Genomic DNA, 26,938 nt, shown 5'->3' on the forward strand with positions numbered 1-26,938 from the left:
AGTTGTGTTGTCCTTATGTGAAAATTCAATAAATATGCATTATAAAGCGTGATAAACGGCTTACCTAAACTCCAATTTTTTACCAGCATTTTGCAGCTGAGAGATTCGGCTTTCCCAAATAGAGTCTGAATGAGAATATAATAAAAAAGTACAAACATCACAGCATTTAAAGTACTCAAAACAGAAGATAAATCACTTTAAAGGGAACCTGTCACCCCGTTTTTTCAGATTGAGATATAAATACTGTTAAATAGGGCCTGCGCTGTGCGTTACTATAGTGTATGTAGTGTACCCTGATTCCCCACCTATGCTGCAAAATACATTACCAAAGTCGCCGTTTTCGCCTGTCAATCAGGCTGGTCAGGTCGGGTGGGCGTGTTCACAGCGCTGTTTCTTCCTCAGCTTTACGTTGGTGGCGTAGTGGTGTGCGCATGTTGAAGTGACTAATCCACTGTGGGCACGTGAACAAACTCGGCTTTGGGAAAATGGCCGCCGCGATCTCTTGTGCGCACGCGCGGCATCCCGTGGCCATTTTCCTGAAGCCCCGTGCAGCAGAGCACTCCATCTGCGCACGCGCGGCCCCAGGAAGATGGCCGCCCCCACCGATGACAGGGGGTGATAGCGCAGATCGCGCGCTGCTTGTTCACGTGCCCACAGTGGATTAGTCACTTCAACATGCGCACACCACTACGCCACCAACGTAAAGCTGAGGAAGAAACAGCGCTGTGAACACGCCCACCCGACCTGACCGGCCTGATTGACAGGCGAAAACGGCGACTTTGGTAATGTATTTTGCAGCACAGGTGGGGAATCAGGGTACACTACATACACTATAGTAACGCACAGCGCAGGCCCTATTTAACAGTATTTATATCTCAATCTGAAAAAACGGGGTGACAGGTTCCCTTTAAAAAAAATTATTGCAAGTCTGTACTGAACCTTATAGACTACATTTTAACCCCTTAGTGACAGAGCCAATTTGGTACTTAATGACCGAGGCAATTTTTGCAATTCACACCACTGTCACTTTATGAGGTTATAACTCTAAAACGCTTCAACGGATCCCGCTGATTCTGAGATTGTTTTTTTGTGACATATTGTACTTCATGTTAGTGGTAACATTTCTTCGATATTACTTGCGATTATTTATGAAAAAAACGGAAATATGGCGAAAATTTTTAAAATTTTGCAATTTTCAAACTTTGTATTTGCCCTTAAATCAGAGAGATATGTCACGAAAAATAGTTAATAAATAACATTTCCCACATGTCTACTTTACATCAGCACAATTTTGGAAACAAATTTCAAAATATTTTTTTGTTAGGGAGTTATAAGGGTTAAAAGTTGACCAGCAATTTTTACAACACCATTTTTTTTTAGGGACCACATCACATTTGAAGTCATTTTGAGGGGTCTATATGATAGAAAATACCCAAGTGTGACACCATTCTAAAAACTACACCCCTCAAGGTTCTCAAAACCACATTCAAGAAGTTTATTAATCCTTTACGTGCTTCACAGGAACTGAAACAATGTGGAAGGAAAAAATGAACATTTAACTTTTTTTGCAAACATCTTAATTCAGAACCATTTTTTTTATTTTCACATGTGTAAAAACAGAAATGTAACCATAAATTTTGTTATGCAATTTCTCCTGAATACGCCAATACCCCATATGTGGGGGTAAACCACTTTTTGGACGCACCGCAGAACTTAGAAGTGAAGGAGCGCCTTTTGACTTTTTCAATGCAGAATTGGCTGGAATTGAGATCGGACGCCATATCACGTTTAGAGAGCCCCTGATGTGCCTAAACAGTGGAAACTCCCCACAAGTGACACCATTTTGGAAACTAGACCCCTTAAGGAACTTATCTAGATGTGTGGTGAGCACTTTGAACCCCCAAGTGTTTCACAGAAGTTTATAACGTAGAGCCGTGAAAATAAAAAATCGATTTTGTTTACACAAAAATGATCTTTTCGCCCACAAATTCTTATTTTCACAAGGGTAACAGGAGAAATTAGACCACAAAAGTTGTTGTGCGATTTCTCCTGAATATGTCGATACCCCATATGTGAGGGTAAACCACTGTTTGGGTGCACCGCAGAGCTTGGAAGTGAAGGAGCGCCGTTTTACTTTTTCAATGTAGAATTGGCTGGAATTGAGATTGGACGCCATATCGTGTTTGGAGAGCCCCTGATGTGCCTAAACAGTGGAAACCCCCCCACAAGTGACCCCATTTTGGAAACTAGACCCCTTAAGGAACTTATCTAGATGTGTGGTGAGCACTTTGAACCCCCATGTGCTTCACAGAAGTTTATAACGTAGAGCCGTGAAAAAAAAAAATCGCATTGTTTCTACAAATATGATGTTTTTGCCCACAAATTTTTATTTTCACAAGGGTAACAGGAGAAATTAGACCACTAAAGTTGTTGTGCAATTTATCCTGAGTACGTCGATACCCAATATGTGGGGGTAAACCACTGTTTGGGCGCACCGCAGAGCTTGGAAGAGAAAGAGTGCCGTTTTACTTTTTCAATGTAGAATTGGCTGGAATTAAGATCGGACACCATGTCGCGTTTGGAGAGCCCCTGATGTGCCTAAACAGTAGAAATCCCCCACAAGTGACCCCATTTTGGAAACTAGACCCCCCATGGAACTTATCTAGATGTGTGGTGAGAACTTTGAATGCCCAAGTGCTTCACAGAAGTTTATAATGCAGAGTCGTGAAAATAAAAAATATTTTTTTTTCCACAAAAAAGATATTGTAGCCCCCAAGTTTTTATTTTCACAAGGGTAACAGGAGAAATTGGACTGCAATAGTTGTTTTCCAATTTATCCCGAGTACGCTGATGCGCCATATGTGGGAGTAAACCACTGTTTGGGCGCACGGCAGAGCTCGGAAGGGAAGGAGCGCCTTTTTGGAATGCAGACTTTGATAGAATGGTCTGTGGGCATTATGTTGCGATTGCAGAGCCCCTGATGTACCTAAACAGTAGTAACCCCCCACAAGTGACCCCATTTTGGAAACTAGACCCCCCAAGGAACTTATCTAGATGTGTGGTGAGAACTTTGAATGCCCAAGTGCTTCACAGAAGTTTAGAATGCAGAGTCGTGAAAATAAAAAATATTTTTTTTTTTCACAAAAAAGATATTGTAGCCCCCAAGTTTTAATTTTCACAAAGGTAACAGGAGAAATTGGACTGCAATAGTTGTTGTCCAATTTATCCCGAGTACGCTGATGCGCCATATGTGGGGGTAAACCACTGTTTGGGCACACGGCAGAGCTCGGAAGGGAAGGAGCACCGTTTTGGAATGCAGACTTTGATAGAATGGTCTGTGGGCATTATGTTGCGTTTGCAGAGCCCCTGATGTACCTAAACAGTAGTAACCCCCCACAAGTGACCCCGTTTTGGAAACTAGACCCCCCAAGGAACTTATATAGATGTGTGGTGAGAACTTTGAATGCCCAAGTGCTTCACAGAAGTTTATAATGCAGAGTCATAAAAAAAAAATATATATATATATTTTTCCACAAAAAAGATTTTGTAGCCCCCAAGTTTTTATTTTCACAAGGGTAACAAGAGAAATTGGACCCCAGAAGTTGTTGTCCAATTTATCCCGAGTACGCTGATGCCCCATATGTGGGGGTAACCCACTGTTTGGGCGCACGGCAGAGCTCAGAAGGGAGGGAGCACCATTTGACTTTTTGAGCGCAAAATTGGCTGTCGTGTTTGGAGACCCCTAAACAGTGGAAACCCCCCAATTCTAGCTCCAACCCTAACCCCAACACACCCCTAACCCTAATCCCAACCCGATCCATAATCCTAATCACTAACCCTAACGATAATCACAACCCTTACCCCAAAACAACCCTAATGTCAACCCTAACCATAACCCTAATCAAAACCCTAAATCCAACACACCCCTAATCCTAATCTCAACCCTAACCTCAAACCTAACCCTAATCCCAATACACCCCTAATCACAACCCTAACCTTAACCCTAATCCCAAACCTAACCCTAATCCCAAGAGTAACCCTAATGCCAACCCTAACCCTAATACCAACCCTAATCCAAACCCTAACCCTAATCCCAACTCTAACCCTAACTTTAGCCCCAACCCTAGCCCTAACTTTAGCCCCAACCCTAACCCTAAGGCTACTTTCACACTTGCGTCGTTTGGCATCCGTCGCAATCAGTAGTTTTGGACAAGAAACGGATCCTGCAAATGTGCCCGCAGGATGCGTTTTTTGCCCATAGACTTGTATTGCCAACGGATCGTGACTGATGGCCACACGTCGCGTCCGTCGTGCACTGGATCAGTTGTGTTTTGGCGGACAGTCGGCACAAAAAAAGTCCAATGAAACATTTTTTTGTACTTCGCATCCGCCATTTCTGACCGCGCATGCGTTGCCGTAACTCCGCCCCCTTCTCCCCAGGACATAGATTGGGCAGCGGCTGCGTTGAAAAACTACATCCGCTGCCCACGTTGTGCACAATTTTCACAATGTGCGTCGGTATGTCGGGCCGACGCATTGCGACGGCCCCGTACCGACGTAAGTGTGAAAGAAGCCTAACCCTAAATTTAGCCCCAACCCTAACCCTAAATTTAGCCCTAACCCTACCCCTAACCCTAGCTCTAACCCTAGCCCTAACCCTAGCCCTACCCCTAACCCTAGTCCTACCCCTACCCTTAGCCCTAACCCTACCCCTAGCCCTAATTTTAGCCCCAACTGCTGTTCTCCTGCCGGCCAGCAGATGGAGACAGATGGCGGGCGCACTGCGCATGCGCCTGCCATTCTCTTTTCCCCTGCAGCCAGGAGGAGCAGCAGGAGGACCCAGGGACACAGGTGAGTATGCTAGGGTCCCCGAATCCCCCTATTTCTCTGTCCTTTGATGTGCGATCACATCAGAGGACAGAGAATTACACTTTAGTTTTTTCTTTTGCGGTCGCCGGTAAACAGTTAATGACCGGCGATCGCAAAACAGGGGTCGGTAAAACCGACCCCGATCATGTTCTTTGGGGTCTCGGCTAAACCAGGGATTCAAGCTTGAGGAGGCTAATTTGAATATTCCAGGTGCCTTCTGGGAAAAGCAAGGAGTCTCCCTAAGCTAGAAGATCGTTGGGTACAGCCGGGACCAGCTGCTTGGAAAGCATCACCAAACCGTGCGCCTTACGGCGCGCGAATTTTTGCCTGTAGGACATTATTGCAAGAGAGCTTGGCTGAGTAGATTACACAAGAAGGAAAACACACAGCAAGTCAGCAGGATCTAGGAGCAACATGGCAGATGTGACAACCTACATGGTGAGCTGCAGCATGTGCTACATGTTCACAGATCGACCAGAAGAAGAATCAAATTTCACCTGTCAGAAGTGTAGACTAGTGGCCCTTTTAGAAGAAAAGGTGCGGGGTCTAGAAGAAAGAATAGCAACTTTGAAACTCAAAGAGAATGAAGACTTCCTAGACAGAACAGAAGCATCTCTACTGGTCACAGAAGGTGAAAAAAGTGTCAGAGAACCTCCAAAAGCAGATGAGTGGAAGCATGTGACCAAAAGAAGCAAGAAGACCATGGAGAAATCACCAACCACACAACTGAAGAACCGATATCAAATCTTTGTAGAGGATGAAGATGGCACACCTAAGGATGAAGCAATACCAGCAAGCAAAAAAGAAAAGGGCACACAGCAACAAGTGACAGCAAAAAGTACAGCCAAGAAGCAACGAAGAGTGGTGGTGGTGGGAGACTCACTACTGAGAGGCACAGAAGCAGCCATCTGCAGACCGGACATAACTGCAAGAGAAGTATGCTGCCTTCCAGGTGCGATGATCAAGGATGTGACCGATAGGATACCAAAGCTCTTCAGCTCCAAGGACGTCCACCCATTTCTTCTGATACATGTTGGCACCAATGACACGGCAAGGAAGGACCTACCGACAATCTGCAAAGACTTTGAAGAGTTGGGGAAGAAAGTAAAGGAACTGGATGCACAGGTAGTTTTTTCTTCTATCCTTCCAGTAGACGGGCATGGCACCAGGAGATGGGACAGGATCCTTGATGCGAACAACTGGCTAAGACGATGGTGCAGACAACAAGGATTCGGATTCCTGGACCACGGTGTGAATTACTTGTACGATGGACTCCTCGCCAGAGACGGACTACACCTCAACAAACCTGGGAAACACACATTCGCCAGAAGACTCGCTACACTCATCAGGAGGGCGTTAAACTAGAAGAAGAGGGGACGGGAAGAAAAACATTAGACTCGAACAAAGAAGACCCAGGAAAACATACTCAGAAGGGAGGTAAGAACATTTCTAAAACAATCCACAGCGAGGAGATTGGAACAAAACAAAATCCTCTAAACTGCATGCTCGCAAACGCCAGAAGCCTGACAAACAAGATGGAAGAACTAGAAGCAGAAATATCTACAGGTAACTTTGACATAGTGGGAATAACCGAGACATGGTTAGATGAAAGCTATGACTGGGCAGTTAACTTACAGGGTTACAGTCTGTTTAGAAAGGATCGTAAAAATCGGAGAGGAGGAGGGGTTTGTCTCTATGTAAAGTCTTGTCTAAAGTCCACTTTAAGGGAGGATATTAGCGAAGGAAATGAGGATGTCGAGTCCATATGGGTCGAAATTCATGGAGGGAAAAATGGTAACAAAATTCTCATTGGGGTCTGTTACAAACCCCCAAATATAACAGAAACCATGGAAAGTCTACTTCTAAAGCAGATAGATGAAGCTGCAACCCATAATGAGGTCCTGGTTATGGGGGACTTTAACTACCCGGATATTAACTGGGAAACAGAAACCTGTGAAACCCATAAAGGCAACAGGTTTCTGCTAATAACCAAGAAAAATTATCTTTCACAATTGGTGCAGAATCCAACCAGAGGAGCAGCACTTTTAGACCTAATACTATCTAATAGACCTGACAGAATAACAAATCTGCAGGTGGTCGAGCAGCTAGGAAATAGCGACCACAATATTGTACAGTTTCACCTGTCTTTCACTAGGGGGACTTGTCAGGGAGTCACAAAAACACTGAACTTTAGGAAGGCAAAGTTTGACCAGCTTAGAGATGCCCTTAATCTGGTAGACTAGGACAATATCCTCAGAAATAAGAATACAGATAATAAATGGGAAATGTTTAAGAACATCCTAAATAGGCAGTGTAAGCGGTTTATACCTTGTGGGAATAAAAGGACTAGAAATAGGAAAAACCCAATGTGGCTAAACAAAGAAGTAAGACAGGCAATTAACAGTAAAAAGAAAGCATTTGCACTACTAAAGCAGGATGGCACCATTGAAGCTCTAAAAAACTATAGGGAGAAAAATACTTTATCTAAAAAACTAATTAAAGCTGCCAAAAAGGAAACAGAGAAGCACATTGCTAAGGAGAGTAAAACTAATCCCAAACTGTTCTTCAACTATATCAATAGTAAAAGAATAAAAACTGAAAATGTAGGCCCCTTAAAAAATAGTGAGGAAAGAATGGTTGTAGATGACGAGGAAAAAGCTAACATGTTAAACACCTTCTTCTCCACGGTATTCACGGTGGAAAATGAAATGCTAGGTGAAATCCCAAGAAACAATGAAAACCCTATATTAAGGGTCACCAATCTAACCCAAGAAGAGGTGCGAAACTGGCTAAATAAGATTAAAATAGATAAATCTCCGGGTCCGGATGGCATACACCCACGAGTACTAAGAGAACTATGTAATGTAATAGATAAACCATTATTTCTTATTTTTAGGGACTCTATAGCGACAGGGTCTGTTCCGCAGGACTGGCGCATAGCAAATGTGGTGCCAATATTCAAAAAGGGCTCTAAAAGTGAACCTGGAAATTATAGGCCAGTAAGTCTAACCTCTATTGTTGGTAAAATATTTGAAGGGTATCTGAGGGATGTTATTCTGAATTATCTCAATGAGAATAACTGCTTAACTCTATATCAGCATGGGTTTATGAGAAATCGCTCCTGTCAAACCAATCTAATCAGTTTTTATGAAGAGGTAAGCCATAGGCTGGACCACGGTGAGTCATTGGACGTGGTATATCTCGATTTTTCCAAAGCGTTTGATACCGTGCCGCACAAGAGGTTGGTACACAAAATGAGAATGCTTGGTCTTGGGGAAAATGTGTGTAAATGGGTTAGTAACTGGCTTAGTGATAGAAAGCAGAGGGTGGTTATAAATGGTATAGTCTCTAACTGGGTCGCTGTGACCAGCGGGGTACCGCAGGGGTCAGTATTGGGACCTGTTCTCTTCAACATATTCATTAATGATCTGGTAGAAGGTTTACACAGTAAAATATCGATATTTGCAGATGATACAAAACTATGTAAAGCAGTTAATACAAGAGAAGATAGTATTCTGCTACAGATGGATCTGGATAAGTTGGAAACTTGGGCTGAAAGGTGGCAGATGAGGTTTCACAATGATAAATGTAAGGTTATACAGGTCCTTCTCAAAAAATTAGCATATAGTGTTAAATTTCATTATTTACCATAATGTAATTATTATTATTATTATTATTATACATTTTTATAGCGCCATTTATTCCATGGCGCTATACATGTGAATACGGGGCAAATATAGACAAATGATTACAATTAAACTTTCATATATTATAGATTCATTATCCACCAACTGAAATTTGTCAGGTCTTTTATTGTTTTAATACTGATGATTTTGGCATACAACTCCTGATAACCCAAAAAACCTGTCTCAATAAATTAGCATATCAAGAAAAGGTTCTCTAAATGACCTATTACCCTAATCTTCTGAATCAACTAATTAACTCTAAACACATGCAAAAGATACCTGAGGCTTTTATAAACTCCCTGCCTGGTTCATTACTCAAAACCCCCATCATGGGTAAGACTAGCGACCTGACAGATGTCAAGAAGGCCATCATTGACACCCTCAAGCAAGAGGGTAAGACCCAGAAAGAAATTTCTCAACAAATAGGCTGTTCCCAGAGTGCTGTATCAAGGCACCTCAATGGTAAGTCTGTTGGAAGGAAACAATGTGGCAGAAAACGCTGTACAACGAGAAGAGGAGACCGGACCCTGAGGAAGATTGTGGAGAAGGACCGATTCCAGACCTTGGGGAACCTGAGGAAGCAGTGGACTGAGTCTGGTGTGGAAACATCCAGAGCCACCGTGCACAGGCATGTGCAGGAAATGGGCTACAGGTGCCGCATTCCCCAGGTAAAGCCACTTTTGAGCTACAGAGAAGCAGCACTGGACTGTTGCTAAGTGGTCCCAAGTACTTTTTTCTGATGAAAGCAAATTTTGCATGTCATTCGGAAATCAAGGTGCCAGAGTCTGGAGGAAGACTGGGGAGAAGGAAATGCCAAAATGCCTGAAGTCCAGTGTCAAGTACCCACAGTCAGTGATGGTGTGGGGTGCCATGTCAGCTGCTGGTGTTGGTCCACTGTGTTTCATCAAGGGCAGGGTCAATGCAGCTAGCTATCAGGAGATTTTGGAGCACTTCATGCTTCCATCGGCTGAAATGCTTTATGGAGATGAAGATTTCATTTTTCAGCACGACCTGGCACCTGCTCACAGTGCCAAAACCACTGGTAAATGGTTTACTGACCATGGTATTACTGTGCTCAATTGGCCTGCCAACTCTCCTGACCTGAACCCCATAGAGAATCTGTGGGATATTGTGAAGAGAAAGTTGAGAGACGCAAGACCCAACACTCTGGATGAGCTTAAGGCCGCTATTGAAGCATCCTGGGCCTCCATAACATCTCAGCAGTGTCACAGGCTGATTGCCTCCATGCCACGCCGCATTGAAGCAGTCATTTCTGCCAAAGGATTCCCGACCAAGTATTGAGTGCATAACTGAACATTATTATTTGATGGTTTTTTTGTTTGTTATTAAAAAACACTTTTATTTGATTGGATGGGTGAAATATGCTAATTTATTGAGACAGGTTTTTTGGGTTATCAGGAGTTGTATGCCAAAATCATCAGTATTAAAACAATAAAAGACCTGACAAATTTCAGTTGGTGGATAATGAATCTATAATATATGAAAGTTTAATTGTAATCATTACATTATGGTAAATAATGAAATTTAACACTATATGCTAATTTTTTGAGAAGGACCTGTACACATGGGAAGAAGGAATCAATATCACCATTACACACTGAACGAGAAACCACTGGGTAAATCTGACAGGGAGAAGGACTTGGGGATCCTAGTTAATGATAAACTTACCTGGAGCAGCCAGTGCCAGGCAGCAGCTGCCAAGGCAAACAGGATCATGGGGTGCATTAAAAGAGGTCTGGATACACATGATGAGAGCATTATACTGCCTCTGTACAAATCCCTAGTTAGACCGCACATGGAGTACTGTGTCCAGTTTTGGGCACCGGTGCTCAGGAAGGATATAATGGAACTAGAGAGAGTACAAAGGAGGGCAACAAAATTAATAAAGGGGATGGGAGAACTACAATACCCAGATAGATTAGCGAAATTAGGATTATTTAGTCTAGAAAAAAGACGACTGAGGGGCGATCTAATAACCATGTATAAGTATATAAGGGGACAATACAAATATCTCGCTGAGGATCTGTTTATACCAAGGAAGGTGACGGGCACAAGGGGGCATTCTTTGCGTCTGGAGGAGAGAAGGTTTTTCCACCAACATAGAAGAGGATTCTTTACTGTTAGGGCAGTGAGAATCTGGAATTGCTTGCCTGAGGAGGTGGTGATGGCGAACTCAGTCGAGGGGTTCAAGAGAGGCCTGGATGTCTTCCTGGAGCAGAACAATATTGTATCATACAATTATTAGGTTCTGTAGAAGGACGTAGATCTGGGGATTTATTATGATGGAATATAGGCTGAACTGGATGGACAAATGTCTTTTTTCGGCCTTACTAACTATGTTACTATGTTACTATGTTACCCCCGGCAGCCGAGACCCCAAAGATTCTCCAGGTGCCGGCCGGCGGGCTCACTGCGCATGCGCCCGCCATTTTGAAGATGGCGGCGCCCACCGGGAGACACGAGGAGCATCGGGGGAGATAGGTGAGTACTGGGGGGCTACCTGGGACCCCTTTTCTCTGTCCTCCGATGTGCGATCACATCGGAGGACAGAGAAATTAAAAAGAGATCGCGTTTTCTTTTTTGTTTTGTGATCGCCGGTAAACGGTTAATTACCGGCGATCGCAAATGCGGGGTCGGTTAAAAAACCCCCGAATCATGTTCTCTGGGGTCTCGGCTACCCCCGGCAGCCGAGACCCCGGAGAAAATCCGACTCTGGGGGGCGCTATTCACTTTTTCCACAGCGCCGTTAATTAACGGCGCTGTGGTTTAAGTACCCTTAGCGGCCGCCGTTAAAAGGCGTATCGGCAGTCGCTAAGGGGTTAAAGCTATTGAAATATTCTGACAATTTTAGGGCCCTGTTCTCAGGGTAGGTGAGGGCCCCAGCAGTATGAGCTTTAGCAATCACCAAGTTATCACCTACCATTAACCCCTTCATGACCCAGCCTATTTTGACCTTAATGACCTGACCGTTTTTTGCAATTCTGACCAGTGTCCCTTTATGAGGTAATAACTCAGGAACGCTTCAACGGATGCTAGCGGTTCTGAGATTGTTTTTTTGTGACATATTGGGCTTCATGTTACTGGTAAATTTAGGTCAATAAATTCTGCGTTTATTTGTGATAGAAACGGAAATTTGGCAAAAATTTTGAAAATTTCACAATTTTCAAATTTTTAATTTTTATTCTGTTAAACCAGAGAGTTATGTGACACAAAATAGTTAATAAATAACATTTCCCACATGTCTACTTTACATCAGCACAATTTTGGAAACAAAATTTTTTTTTTGCTAGGAAGTTATAAGGGTTAAAATTTGACCAGCAATTTCTCATTTTTACAACGAAATTTACAAAACCATTTTTTTTAGGGACCACTTCACATTTGAAGTCAGATTGAGGGGTCTATATGGCTGAAAATACCCAAAAGTGACACCATTCTAAAAACTGCACCCCTCAAGGTGCACAAAACCACATTCAAGAAGTTTATTAACCCTTCTACTTCACAGCAGCAGAAGCAACATGGAAGGAAAAACTGAACATTTAACTTTTTAATCACAAAAATGATCTTTTAGCAACAATTTTTTTATTTTCCCAATGGTAAAAGGAGAATCTGAACCACGAAAGTTGTTGTCCAATTTGTCCTGAGTACGCTGATACCTCATATGTGGGGGTAAACCACTGTTTGGGCGCACGGCAGGGCTTGGAAGGGAAGGAGCGCCATTTGACTTTTTGAATGAAAAATTGGCTCCACTCTTTAGCGGACACCATGTCACGTTTGGGGAGCCCCCGTGTGCCTAAACATTGGAGCTCCCCCACAAGTGACCCCATTTTGGAAACTGGACCCCCCAAGGAACTTATCTAGATGCCTAGTGAGCACTTTAAACCCTCAGGTGCTTCACAAATTGATCCGTAAAAATGAAAATGTACTTTTTCAAAAAAATTTCTTTTCGCCTCAATTTTTTCATTTTTACATGGGCAATAGGATAAAATGGATCATAAAATTTGTTGGGCAATTTCTCCCGAGTACGCGGATACCTCATATGTGGGGGTAAACCACTGTTTGGGCACACGGCAGGGCTCGGAAGGGAAGGCGCACCATTTGACTTTTTGAATGGAAAATTAGCTCCAATTGTTAGCGGACACCATGTCGCGTTTGGAGAGCCCCTGTGTGCCTAAACATTGGAGCTCCCCCACAAGTGACCCCATTTTGGAAACTAGACCCCCCAAGGAACTTATCTAGATGCATATTGAGCACTTTGAACCCCCAGGTGCTTCACAGAAGTTTATAACGCAGAGCCATGAAAATAAAAAATAATTTTTCTTTCCTCAAAAAAGATTTTTTAGCCTGGAATTTCCTATTTTGCCACGGGTAATAGGAGAAATTGGACCCCAATTGTTGTTGTCCAGTTTGTCGTGAGTACGCAGATACCCCATATGTGGGGGTAAACCACTGTTTGGGCGCACGGCAGGGCTCGGAAGAGGAAGGCACGCCATTTGACTTTTTAAATGGAAAATTAGCTCCAATCATTAGCGGACACAATGTCACGTTTGGAGAGCCCCTTTGTGCCTAAACATTGGAGATCCCCCACAAGTGACCCCATTTTGGAAACTAGACCCCCAAAGGAACTAATCTAGATCTGTGGTGAGCACTTTGAACCCCCAAGTGCTTCACAGAAGTTTATAACGCAGAGCCATGAAAATAAAAAAAAAAAAATTCTTTTCTCAAAAATGATTTTTTAGCCCAGAATTTTTTAATTTTCCCAAGGGTAACAGGAGAAATTTGACGTCAATATTTGGTGTCCAGTTTCTCCTGAATACGGTGATACCCCATATGTGGGGGTAAACTACTGTTTGGGCACATGCCGGGGCTCGGAAGTGAAGTAGTGACGTTTTGAAATGCAGACTTTGATGGAATGGTCTGCGAGCGTCCCGTTGCGTTTGCAGAGCCCCTGGTGTGTCTAAACAGTAGAAACCCCCCACAAGTGACCCCATTTTGGAAACTAGACCCCCCAAGGAACTTATCTAGATATGTGGTGAGCACTTTGAACCCCCAAGTGCTTCACAGAAGTTTATAACGCAGAGCCGCGAAAATAATAAATACGTTTTCTTTCCTCAAAAATATTTTAGCCCAGAATTTTTTATTTTCCCAAGGGTTACAGGAGAAATTGGACCCCAAAAGTTGTTGTCCAGTTTCTTCTGAGTACGCTGATACCCCATGTGTGGAGGTAAACCACTGTTTGTGCACACGTCGGGGCTCAGAAGGGAAGTAGTGACTTTTGAAATGCAGACTTTGATGGAATGGTCTGCGGGCGTCACGTTGCGTTTGCAGAGCCCCTGGTGTGCCTGAACAGTAGAAACCCCCCACAAGTGACCCCATTTTGGAAACTAGACCCCCCAAGGAACTTATCTAGATATGTGGTGAGCACTTTGAACCCCCAAGTGCTTCACAGACGTTTACAACGCAGAGCCGTGAAAATAAAAAATCATTTTTCTTTCCTCAAAAATGATGTTTTAGCAAGCAATTTTTTATTTTCACAAGGGTAACAGGAGAAATTGGACCCCAGTAATTGTTGCGCAGTTTGTCCTGAGTATGCTGGTACCCCATATGTGGGGGTAAACCACTGTTTGGGCACACGTCGGGGCTCGGAAGTGAGGGAGCACCATTTGACTTTTTGAATACAAGATTGGCTGGAATCAATGGTGGCGCCATGTTGCGTTTGGAAACCCCTGATGTGCCTAAACAGTGGAAACCCCTCAATTCTAACTCCAACACTAACCCCAACACACCCCTAACCCTAATCCCAACTGTAGCCATAACCCTAATCACAACCCTAACCCCAACACACCCCTAACCACAACCCTAACCCCAACACACCCCTAACCACAACCCTAATTCCAACCCTAACCCTAAGGCTATGTGCCCACGTTGCGGATTCGTGTGAGATTTTTCAGCACCATTTTTTAAAAATCCGCGGGTAAAAGGCACTGCGTTTTACCTGCGGATTTACCACGGATTTCCAGTGTTTTTTGTGCGGATTTCACCTGCGGATTCCTATTGAGGAACAGGTGTAAAACGCTGCGGAATCCGCACAAAGAATTGACATACTGCGGAAAATACAACACAGCGTTTCCGCGCTGTATCTTCCGCACCATGGGCACAGCGAATCCGCAGCCAAATCCGCACCGTGTGCACATAGCCTAATTCTAAAAGTATGTGCATACGCTGCAGAAAACGCTGCGGATCCGCAGCAGTTTCCCATGAGTTTACAGTTCAATGTAAACCTATGGAAACAAAAATCGCTGTACACATGCTGCAGAAAAACTGCACGGAAACGCAGCGGTTTACATTCCGCAGCATGTCACTTCTTTCTGCGGATTCCGCAGCGGTTTTAAAACTGCTCCAATAGAAAATCGCAGTTGTAAAACCGCAGTGAAATGCGCAGAAAAACCGCGGTTTAGCACTGCGGATTTATCAAATCCGCTGCGGAAAAATCCGCAGAGGACCAGAATACATGTGCACATGCCGAAACCCTAACCCTAACCGTAGTTCTAACTCCTGAAATTGGAGTTAACCCTTTCACCCGATCTGCAGGGACGCGATCATTCTGTGACACAGCATATGTGTCACAGGTCGGATTGGCACCGATTTTCATGACGCATACGCTGTGTCACAGGTCGGGAAGGGGTTAAGGGCTCAAAAAAAAAAAATCGGATTGCACTCTGACCAATGTTATTCAATGGGTTACATCTCATCTGCGATTTTTTTCTCAGCTGACTTCGTACTCAGACAAAAAAAATTGCAGCATGCTGCGATTTGCAGCATGTCTCGGACGAGACTAGCCAATGCACGTCAAAGGGCGCGAGCAAAAAAAAAAAGAAATTGCACAGCACTAGGACTATGTGAGTGCCGTCCGATTTTTACACACCCATATTCTTTGAAAGGCCGGCAATTCAGCAGCCGCGTACAGTAAAATCACAGCGGGACCCGATAGAATAGAAAGATTACATACAGTATATACACATAGAACCATATACAATTAGTACAGTGCGTGTATAGCTTATTTTTCTGAAAAAAATGGCGTGGGCTCCTGCATAATTTTCTTAACCAGCAGAGGGAAAGCTGACGGCTGGGGGCAGATGTTTATAGCCTGAGAAGGGGGTAATACCCATAGAGGTTCCCAGGTTATTAATATCCGCTCACAGCGCTATATTTAGCCTTTACTATTAAAATGCCCCCCCGAAAAAAAAGACGTAGGGGGTCCCCCCTATATTTAATATCCAGTAAAGGCAAGGCAGACAAATGCAGGCTGATATTAATAGCCTAGGAAGGGGCCATGGATATTGCACCTTCCCCCGGCTAAAAACATCAGCTCTCAGCCGCCCCAGAAAAGGTACATCCATAAGATGTGCCAATTCGGGTAATTAGCCTCACTCTCCCCACCTGCCCTGATGCAAAGGCAAGTGGGGTAATAGTTGGGGGGTTGATGTCACCTTTCTATTGTCAGGTGACATCAAGCCCAGAGGTTAGTTTTTATACAATATCACTATGGGGTTACTAATGTGTGGGTCTTATAGATGCCTCTCCCTTAATAACCTTGGGGCTTGATGTCACCTGACAATACAAAGGTGACATCAACCCTCCCATCTATTACCCCACTTGCCACAGGGTCGGGGCAAGTTGGAAGAGTGAGGCTAATTGCCAGAATTGGCACATCTTATAGATGTGCCTTTTCTGGGGCGGCTGAGAGTTGGTGTTTTTAGCCGGGGGAAGGGGCCATATCCATAGCCCCTTCCTAGGCTATTAAGATCAGCCCGCAGCTGTCTGCCTAGCCTTTGCTGGTTATTCATTATAGGGGGCCCTATGACTTTTTTTGGGGGGTCCCCCATTTTAATAGCCAGGAAAGGATAAGTATACTGCTGAGAGTTGTTATTAATAGCCTGGGAAGCTCCATGGGTATTACCCCCTTCTCATGCTATAAACATCAGCCCCCAGCCATCGCTTTCCCTCTGCTGGTTTGGAAAATGACATGGGAGCCCATGCCATTTTTTTCAGAAAAATTAACATTAATTAAATGCATGCCAAGTAACCTGCACACGCACTGTACTAATCATAGATATAAAGATGTCAGTCACATATATCTATTCTATGCGTATATACCGTATGAGGGAGCCATGACCTGTCAGCGGGCTACATTATACCTGAGCAGAGCACCACATAAAGACGAGCATATCATTAACTCAAAATAACAACAACCACAAGACATATTTCATAAAGCAAGGTATCATCTTAATCAGTATAACGGTGCCAACCATACACTGTCTTTAGGTTACTGTGCACAATCCTGCTGACAGGTTCCCTTTAAGTAATTGCTATTTATGAGCCAAACATTAGACGCATATCCTGTTCATTGATCTCTGATATGTGCAGTAAACGCTCAAATCACCTGTTGGCAGAGAAGGTAAAAGAAAACCTTCATGGACTGGATGAGTGTCATCAGAAGCCAGCTCTTTTATGTGAGGAACTGAGGTGAGAGGCTGTCTATTCCTTTTGTTCTGGTTGAAGATAGGCACTGGAAGACAGGCTGCAGAAGGGAAAAAATTTTGGGGTAGGAAGAAAAAACAGAACTTTTATCAATATATGCCAATTCTACCACATTTTTTTTGCGTTTTGTGTTTACGGCGTTCATTGCACAGCAAAAATTACCTAGAAAAATTATTCTCCAGGTCAGTACAATTATAGCAATAGTAAACTTTGATAAAAAAAAAATCTATTTAAGTGGGAAAAAAATAGAAGTTTGTAAAAATAATATAATGTAGTTTTTTATTTATTTTTCCAAGGTCTGTAGCGTTTTTACTTTTCCATTACTTGAGCTGTATGAAGGCTTATTTTTTTTGAGCAGTAAATGGACATCTTTATTTTTATATCATCCTGGGATAAATTCAACGTTTTGATCACTTCTTATTGCATTATTTTAGGGAAGTGTAGCAGCTGAAAAACTGCGCCTCTCGCAAAATCTGAATTTCAAGTACTGAATTTTTTTAACCACTAAAATAGAAAATAAAAAAATGTCCCCAGTTTGGCCTCACCATCATGTCCTGACCAGGAGGTTGTGCCACCAGTCTGGACTCCCCATCATGCCCTGACCTGGAGGTCTTGTCACCAGTCTGGCCTCCCCATGATGTCCTCTCCTTGAGGTGGTGTCACCAGTCTGGCCTCCCCATGATGTCCTCTCCTGGAGGTGGTGTCACCAGTCTGGCCTCCCCATTATGTCCTCTCCTGGAGGTGGTGTCACCAGTCTGGCCTCCCCATGATGTCCTGACCTGGAGGTGGTGTCACCAGTCTGGCCTCCCCATGACGTCCTCTCCTGGAGGTGGTGTCACCAGTCTGGCCTCCCCATCATGTCCTGACCTGGAGGTGGTGTCACCAGTCTGGCCACCTCCTCATGTCCTCTCCTGAAGGTCGTGTCACCAGTCTAGTCTGGCCTCCTCATCATGTCCTTTCCTGGAGGTGGTGTCACCAGTCTGTCATCCCCATCATGTCCTTTCCTGGAGGTGGTGTCACCAGTGTTATCCCCATCATGTCCTCTCCTAAGTTGATGTCACCAGTCTGTCATCCCCATCATGTCCTCTCCTGGGGGTGGTATCACTAGTCTGGCCTCAATGTCCTGACCTGGAGGTGGTGTCACCAGTCTGGCCTCCCCATGATGTCCTGACCCGGAGGTCGTGTCACCAGTCTGGCCTCATAATGTCCTGACCTGGAGGTGGTGTCACCAGTCTGGCCTCCCCATGATGTCCTGACCCGGAGGTCATGTCACCAGTATGGCCTCCTCATCATGTCCTCTCCTGGAGGTGGTGTCACCAGTCTGTCATCCCCATCATGTCCTCTCCTGGGGGTGGTATCAGTAGTCTGGCCTCAATGTCCTGACCTGGAGGTGGTGTCACCAGTCTGGCCTCCCCATGATGTCCTGACCTGGAGGTCATATCACCAGTATGGCCTCCCCATCATGTCCTCTCCTGGAGGTCGTGTCACCAGTCTGGCCTCCTCATCATGTCATCTCCTGGAGGTCCTGTCACCAGTCTGGCCTCCTCATCATGTCCTCTCCTGGAGGCCGTGTCACCAGTCTGGCCTCCTCATCATGTCCTCTCCTGGAGGTCCTGTCACCAGTCTGGCCTCACCATCATGTCCTCTCCTGGAGGTCGTGTCACCAGTCTAGTCTGGCCTCCTCATCATGTCATCTCCTGGAGGTCCTGTCACCAGTCTGGCCTCCTCATCATGTCCTCTCCTGGAGGCCGTGTCACCAGTCTGGCCTCCTCATCAAGTCCTCTCCTGGAGGTCCTGTCACCAGTCTGGCCTCATCAGGTCTTCTCCTGGAGGTCCTGTCACCAGTCTGGCCTCCTCATCATGTCCTGTCCGGCAGGTCCTGTCACCAGTCTGGCCTCCTCATCATGTCCTCTCCTGGAGGTCCTGTCACCAGTCTGGCCTCCCCATCATGTCCTCTCCTGGAGGTGGTGTCACCAGTCTGGCCTCCCCATCATGTCCTCTCCTGGAGGTCGTGTCACCAGTCTAGTCTGGCCTCCTCATCATGTCATCTCCTGGAGGTCCTGTCACCAGTCTGGCCTCATCATGTCCTCTCCTGGAGGCCGTGTCACCAGTCTGGCCTCCTCATCATGTCCTCTCCTGGAGGTCCTGTCACCAGTCTGGCCTCCCCATCATGTCCTCTCCTGGAGGTCGTGTCACCAGTCTAGTCTGGCCTCCCCATCATGTCCTCTCCTGGAGGCCGTGTCACCAGTCTGGCCTCCCCATCATGTCCTCTCCTGGAGGTGGTGTCACCAGTCTGGCCTCCTCATCATGTCCTCTCCTGGCGATCCTGTCACCAGTCTGGCCTCCCCATCATGTCCTCTCCTGGAGGCCGTGTCACCAGTCTGGCCTCCTCATCGTGTCCTCTCCTGGAGGCCGTGTCACCAGTCTGGCCTCATCATGTCCTCTCCTGGAGGTGGTGTAACCAGTCTGCCCTCCCCATCATGTCCTCTCCTGGAGGCCGTGTCACCAGTCTGGCCTCCCCATCATGTCCTCTCCTGGAGGCCGTGTCACCAGTCTGGCCTCCCCATCATGTCCTCTCCTGGAGGCCGTGTCACCAGTCTGGCCTCATCATTTCCTCTCCTGGAGGCCATGTCACCAGTCTGGGCTCATCATGTCCTCTCCTGGAGGTGGTGTAACCAGTCTGGCCTCCCCATCATGTCCTCTCCTGGAGGCCGTGTCACCAGTCTGGCCTCCCCATCATGTCCTCTCCTGGAGGCCGTGTCACCAGTCTGGCCTCCCCATCATGTCCTCTCCTGGAGGTCCTGTCACCAGTCTGGCCTCCCCATCATGTCCTCTCCTGGAGGTCCTGTCACCAGTCTGGCCTCCTCATCATGTCCGCTCCTGGAGGTCCTGTCACCAGTCTGGCCTCCCCATCATGTCCTCTCCTGGAGGTCCTGTCACCAGTCTGGCCTCCTCATCATGTCCTCTCCTGGAGGCCATGTCACCAGTCTGGCCTCCCCATCATGTCCTCTCCTGGAGGCCATGTCACCAGTCTGGCCTCCTCATTTCCTCTCCTGGAGGTCCTGTCACCAGTCTGGCCTCCTCATCATTTCCTCTCCTGGAGGCCATGTCACCTGTCTGGCCTCCCCATCATGTCCTCTCCTGGAGGTCTTGTCACCAGTCTGGCCTCCCCATCATGTCCTCTCCTGGAGGTCTTGTCACCAGTCTGGCCTCCCCATCATGTCCTCCCCATCATGTCCTCTCCTGGAGGTCTTTTCACCAGTCTGGCCTCCCCATCATGTCCTCTCCTGGAGGCCGTGTCACCAGTCTGGCCTCCTCATTTCCTCTCCTGGAGGCCATGTCACCTGTCTGGCCTCCCCATCATGTCCTCTCCTGGAGGCCGTGTCACCAGTCTGGCCTCCTCATTTCATCTCCTGGAGGCCATGTCACCAGTCTGGCCTCCCCATCATGTCCTCTCCTGGAGGTCCTGTCACCAGTCTAGTCTGGCCTCATCATGTCATCTCCTGGAGGTCCTGTCACCAGTCTGGCCTCCTCATCATGTCCTCTCCTGGAGGCCGTGTCACCAGTCTGGCCTCCTCATCATGTCCTCTCCTGGAGGTCCTGTCACCAGTCTGGCCTCCCCATCATGTCCTCTCCTGGAGTTCGTGTCACCAGTCTAGTCTGGCCTCCCCATCATGTCCTCTCCTGGAGGCCGTGTCACCAGTCTGGCCTCCCCATCATGTCCTCTCCTGGAGGTGGTGTCACCAGTCTGGCCTCCTCATCATGTCCTCTCCTGGCGATCCTGTCACCAGTCTGGCCTCCCCATCATGTCCTCTCCTGGAGGCCGTGTCACCAGTCTGGCCTCCTCATCGTGTCCTCTCCTGGAGGCCGTGTCACCAGTCTGGCCTCATCATTTCCTCTCCTGGAGGTCCTGTCACCAGTCTGGCCTCCCCATCATGTCCTCTCCTGGAGGCCGTGTCACCAGTCTGGCCTCATCATTTCCTCTCCTGGAGGCCATGTCACCTGTCTGGCCTCCCCATCATGTCCTCTCCTGGAGGTGGTGTAACCAGTCTGCCCTCCCCATCATGTCCTCTCCTGGAGGCCGTGTCACCAGTCTGGCCTCCCCATCATGTCCTCTCCTGGAGGCCGTGTCACCAGTCTGGCCTCCCCATCATGTCCTCTCCTGGAGGCCGTGTCACCAGTCTGGCCTCATCATTTCCTCTCCTGGAGGCCATGTCACCAGTCTGGGCTCATCATGTCCTCTCCTGGAGGTGGTGTAACCAGTCTGGCCTCCCCATCATGTCCTCTCCTGGAGGCCGTGTCACCAGTCTGGCCTCCCCATCATGTCCGCTCCTGGAGGTCCTGTCACCAGTCTGGCCTCCCCATCATGTCCTCTCCTGGAGGTCCTGTCACCAGTCTGGCCTCCTCATCATGTCCTCTCCTGGAGGCCATGTCACCAGTCTGGCCTCCCCATCATGTCCTCTCCTGGAGGCCATGTCACCAGTCTGGCCTCCTCATTTCCTCTCCTGGAGGTCCTGTCACCAGTCTGGCCTCCTCATCATTTCCTCTCCTGGAGGCCATGTCACCTGTCTGGCCTCCCCATCATGTCCTCTCCTGGAGGTCTTGTCACCAGTCTGGCCTCCCCATCATGTCCTCTCCTGGAGGTCTTGTCACCAGTCTGGCCTCCCCATCATGTCCTCCCCATCATGTCCTCTCCTGGAGGTCTTTTCACCAGTCTGGCCTCCCCATCATGTCCTCTCCTGGAGGCCGTGTCACCAGTCTGGCCTCATTTCCTCTCCTGGAGGCCATGTCACCTGTCTGGCCTCCCCATCATGTCCTCTCCTGGAGGCCGTGTCACCAGTCTGGCCTCCTCATTTCCTCTCCTGGAGGCCATGTCACCTGTCTGGCCTCCCCATCATGTCCTCTCCTGGAGGTCCTGTCACCAGTCTAGTCTGGCCTCATCATGTCATCTCCTGGAGGTCCTGTCACCAGTCTGGCCTCCTCATCATGTCCTCTCCTGGAGGCCGTGTCACCAGTCTGGCCTCCTCATCATGTCCTCTCCTGGAGGTCCTGTCACCAGTTTGGCCTCCCCATCATGTCCTCTCCTGGAGGTCGTGTCACCAGTCTAGTCTGGCCTCCCCATCATGTCCTCTCCTGGAGGCCGTGTCACCAGTCTGGCCTCCCCATCATGTCCTCTCCTGGAGGTGGTGTCACCAGTCTGGCCTCCTCATCATGTCCTCTCCTGGCGATCCTGTCACCAGTCTGGCCTCCCCATCATGTCCTCTCCTGGAGGCCGTGTCACCAGTCTGGCCTCCTCATCGTGTCCTCTCCTGGAGGCCGTGTCACCAGTCTGGCCTCATCATTTCCTCTCCTGGAGGTCCTGTCACCAGTCTGGCCTCCCCATCATGTCCTCTCCTGGAGGCCGTGTCACCAGTCTGGCCTCATCATTTCCTCTCCTGGAGGCCATGTCACCTGTCTGGCCTCCCCATCATGTCCTCTCCTGGAGGTGGTGTAACCAGTCTGCCCTCCCCATCATGTCCTCTCCTGGAGGCCGTGTCACCAGTCTGGCCTCCCCATCATGTCCTCTCCTGGAGGCCGTGTCACCAGTCTGGCCTCCCCATCATGTCCTCTCCTGGAGGCCGTGTCACCAGTCTGGCCTCATCATTTCCTCTCCTGGAGGCCATGTCACCAGTCTGGGCTCATCATGTCCTCTCCTGGAGGTGGTGTAACCAGTCTGGCCTCCCCATCATGTCCTCTCCTGGAGGCCGTGTCACCAGTCTGGCCTCCCCATCATGTCCTCTCCTGGAGGCCGTGTCACCAGTCTGGCCTCCCCATCATGTCCTCTCCTGGAGGTCCTGTCACCAGTCTGGCCTCATCATTTCCGCTCCTGGAGGTCCTGTCACCAGTCTGGCCTCCCCATCATGTCCTCTCCTGGAGGTCCTGTCACCAGTCTGGCCTCCTCATCATGTCCTCTCCTGGAGGCCATGTCACCAGTCTGGCCTCCCCATCATGTCCTCTCCTGGAGGCCATGTCACCAGTCTGGCCTCCTCATTTCCTCTCCTGGAGGTCCTGTCACCAGTCTGGCCTCCTCATCATTTCCTCTCCTGGAGGCCATGTCACCTGTCTGGCCTCCCCATCATGTCCTCTCCTGGAGGTCTTGTCACCAGTCTGGCCTCCCCATCATGTCCTCTCCTGGAGGTCTTGTCACCAGTCTGGCCTCCCCATCATGTCCTCCCCATCATGTCCTCTCCTGGAGGTCTTTTCACCAGTCTGGCCTCCCCATCATGTCCTCTCCTGGAGGCCGTGTCACCAGTCTGGCCTCCTCATTTCCTCTCCTGGAGGCCATGTCACCTGTCTGGCCTCCCCATCATGTCCTCTCCTGGAGGCCGTGTCACCAGTCTGGCCTCCTCATTTCCTCTCCTGGAGGCCATGTCACCTGTCTGGCCTCCCCATCATGTCCTCTCCTGGAGGCCATGTCACCAGTCTGGCCTCCTCATCATGTCCTCTCCTGGAGGTCCTGTCACCAGTCTGGCCCCCCCATCATGTCCTCTCCTGGAGGTCCTGTCACCAGTCTGGCCTCCTCATCATGTCCTCTCCTGGAGGTGGTGTCACCAGTCTGGTCTCCCCATCATGTCTTCTCCTGGAGGCCGTGTCACCAGTCTGGCCTCCCCATCATGTCCTCTCCTGGAGGTCCTGTCACCAGTCTGGCCTCCTCATCATGTCCTCTCCTGGAGGTCCTGTCACCAGTCTGGTCTCCCCATCATGTCCTCTTCTGGAGGCCGTGTCACCAGTCTGGTCTCCTCATCATGTCCTCTCCTGGAGGTCCTGTCACCAGTCTGGCCTCCCCATCATGTCCTCTCCTGGAGGTCCTGTCACCAGTCTGGTCTCCCCATCATGTCCTCTCCTGGAGGCCGTGTCACCAGTCTGGTCTCCCCATCATGTCCTCTCCTGGAGGTCCTGTCACCAGTCTGGCCTCCCCATCATGTCCTCTCCTGGAGGTCCTGTCACCAGTCTGGCCCCCTCATGTCCTCTCCTGGAGGTGGTGTCACCAGTCTGGCCTCCCCATCATGTCCTGTCCTGGAGGCCGTGTCACCAGTCTGGCCTCCTCATCATGTCCTCTCCTGGAGGTCCTGTCACCAGTCTGGCCTCCCCATCATGTCCTCTCCTGGAGGTCCTGTCACCAGTCTGGCCTCCTCATCATGTCCTCTCCTGGAGGTCTTGTCACCAGTCTGGCCTCCCCATCATGTCCTCTCCTGGAGGCCATGTCACCTGTCTGGCCTCCCCATCATGTCCTCTCCTGGAGGTCCTGTCACCAGTCTGGCCTCCCCATCATGTCCTCTCCTGGAGGTCTTGTCACCAGTCTGGCCTCCCCATCATGTCCTCTCCTGGAGGTCTTGTCTCCAGTCTGGCCTCCCCATCATGTCCTCTCCTGGAGGCCGTGTCACCAGTCTGGCCTCATTTCCTCTCCTGGAGGCCATGTCACCTGTCTGGCCTCCCCATCATGTCCTCTCCTGGAGGCCGTGTCACCAGTCTGGCATCCTCATTTCCTCTCCTGGAGGCCATGTCACCTGTCTGGCCTCCCCATCATGTCCTCTCCTGGAGGCCATGTCACCTGTCTGGCCTCCCCATCATGTCCTCTCCTGGAGGCCATGTCACCTGTCTGGCCTCCCCATCATGTCCTCTCCTGGAGGTCCTGTCACCAGTCTGGCCTCCTCATCATGTCCTCTCCTGGAGGTCCTGTCACCAGTCTGGCCTCCTCATCATGTCCTCTCCTGGAGGTCCTGTCACCAGTCTGGTCTCCCCATCATGTCCTCTCCTGGAGGCCGTGTCACCAGTCTGGCCTCTCCATCATGTCCTCTCCTGGAGGTTCTGTCACCAGTCTGGCCTCCTCATCATGTCCTCTCCTGGAGGTCTTGTCACCAGTCTGACCTCCCCATCATGTCCTCTCCTGGAGGCCATGTCACCTGTCTGGCCTCCCCATGATGTCCTCTCCTGGAGGTGGTGTCACCAGTCTGGCCTCCTCATCATATCCTCTCCTGGAGGTCCTGTCACCAGTCTGGCCTCCCCATCATGTCCTCTCCTGGAGGTCCTGTCACCAGTCTGGCCTCCTCATCATGTACTCTCCTGGAGGTCCTGTCACCAGTCTAGCCTCCCCATCAAGTCCTCTCCTGGAGGTCCTGTCACCAGTCTGGCCTCCTCATCATGTCCTCTCCTGGAGGTCCTGTCACCAGTCTGGCCTCATCATGTCCTCTCCTGGAGGTCCTGTCACCAGTCTGGTCTCCCCATCATGTCCTCTCCTGGAGGCCGTGTCACCAGTCTGGCCTCTCCATCATGTCCTCTTCTGGAGGTTCTGTCACCAGTCTGGCCTCCTCATCATGTCCTCTCCTGGAGGTCTTGTCACCAGTCTGACCTCCCCATCATGTCCTCTCCTGGAGGCCATGTCACCTGTCTGGCCTCCCCATGATGTCCTCTCCTGGAGGTGGTGTCACCAGTCTGGCCTCCTCATCATGTCCTCTCCTGGAGGTCCTGTCACCAGTCTGGCCTCCCCATCATGTCCTCTCCTGGAGGCCATGTCACCTGTCTGGCCTCCCCATGATGTCCTCTCCTGGAGGTGGTGTCACCAGTCTGGCCTCCTCATCATGTCCTCTCCTGGAGGTCCTGTCACCAGTCTGGCCTCCTCATCATGTCCTCTCCTGGAGGTCCTGTCACCAGTCTGGCCTCCTCATCATGTCCTCTCCTGGAGGTCCTGTCACCAGTCTGACCTCCCCATCATGTCCTCTCCTGGAGGCCATGTCACCAGTCTGGCCTCCTCATCATGTCCTCTCCTGGAGGTCCTGTCACCAGTCTGGCCTCCCCATCATGTCCTCTCCTGGAGGCCATGTCACCAGTCTGGCCTCCTCATCATGTCCTCTCCTGGAGGTGGTGTCACCTGTCTGGCCTCCCCATCATGTCCTCTCCTGGAGGCCGTGTCACCAGTCTGGCCTCATCATTTCCTCTCCTGGAGGCCATGTCACCAGTCTGGGCTCATCATGTCCTCTCCTGGAGGTGGTGTAACCAGTCTGGCCTCCCCATCATGTCCTCTCCTGGAGGCCGTGTCACCAGTCTGGCCTCCCCATCATGTCCTCTCCTGGAGGCCGTGTCACCAGTCTGGCCTCCCCATCATGTCCTCTCCTGGAGGTCCTGTCACCAGTCTGGCCTCATCATTTCCGCTCCTGGAGGTCCTGTCACCAGTCTGGCCTCCCCATCATGTCCTCTCCTGGAGGTCCTGTCACCAGTCTGGCCTCCTCATCATGTCCTCTCCTGGAGGCCATGTCACCAGTCTGGCCTCCCCATCATGTCCTCTCCTGGAGGCCATGTCACCAGTCTGGCCTCCTCATTTCCTCTCCTGGAGGTCCTGTCACCAGTCTGGCCTCCTCATCATTTCCTCTCCTGGAGGCCATGTCACCTGTCTGGCCTCCCCATCATGTCCTCTCCTGGAGGTCTTGTCACCAGTCTGGCCTCCCCATCATGTCCTCTCCTGGAGGTCTTGTCACCAGTCTGGCCTCCCCATCATGTCCTCCCCATCATGTCCTCTTCTGGAGGTCTTTTCACCAGTCTGGCCTCCCCATCATGTCCTCTCCTGGAGGCCGTGTCACCAGTCTGGCCTCCCCATCATGTCCTCTCCTGGAGGCCGTGTCACCAGTCTGGCCTCCTCATTTCCTCTCCTGGAGGCCATGTCACCTGTCTGGCCTCCCCATCATGTCCTCTCCTGGAGGCCGTGTCACCAGTCTGGCCTCCTCATTTCCTCTCCTGGAGGCCATGTCACCTGTCTGGCCTCCCCATCATGTCCTCTCCTGGAGGCCATG

The 26,938-nt window shown here is 49.0% G+C and overlaps 1 protein-coding gene across 1 annotated transcript in view; it reads right to left on the reverse strand.

Annotated features, from left to right (window-relative positions):
• The window catches only part of SPATA22 (spermatogenesis associated 22), a 38,139-nt gene that overhangs the window by 6,551 nt on the left and 4,650 nt on the right, over nucleotides 1-26,938 (reverse strand). Inside the window, exons 2-3 of the mRNA XM_069761065.1 lie at nucleotides 17,017-17,154; nucleotides 65-125 (exon numbers count right to left, since the gene is read on the reverse strand). Coding sequence (XP_069617166.1) covers nucleotides 65-125; nucleotides 17,017-17,154 — 199 coding nt within the window. The remainder of the gene's footprint in view (nucleotides 1-64; nucleotides 126-17,016; nucleotides 17,155-26,938) is intronic.

Source organism: Ranitomeya imitator, chromosome 3 (genome assembly GCF_032444005.1).
Source record: "Ranitomeya imitator isolate aRanImi1 chromosome 3, aRanImi1.pri, whole genome shotgun sequence".
Taxonomy (NCBI): domain Eukaryota; kingdom Metazoa; phylum Chordata; class Amphibia; order Anura; family Dendrobatidae; genus Ranitomeya; species Ranitomeya imitator.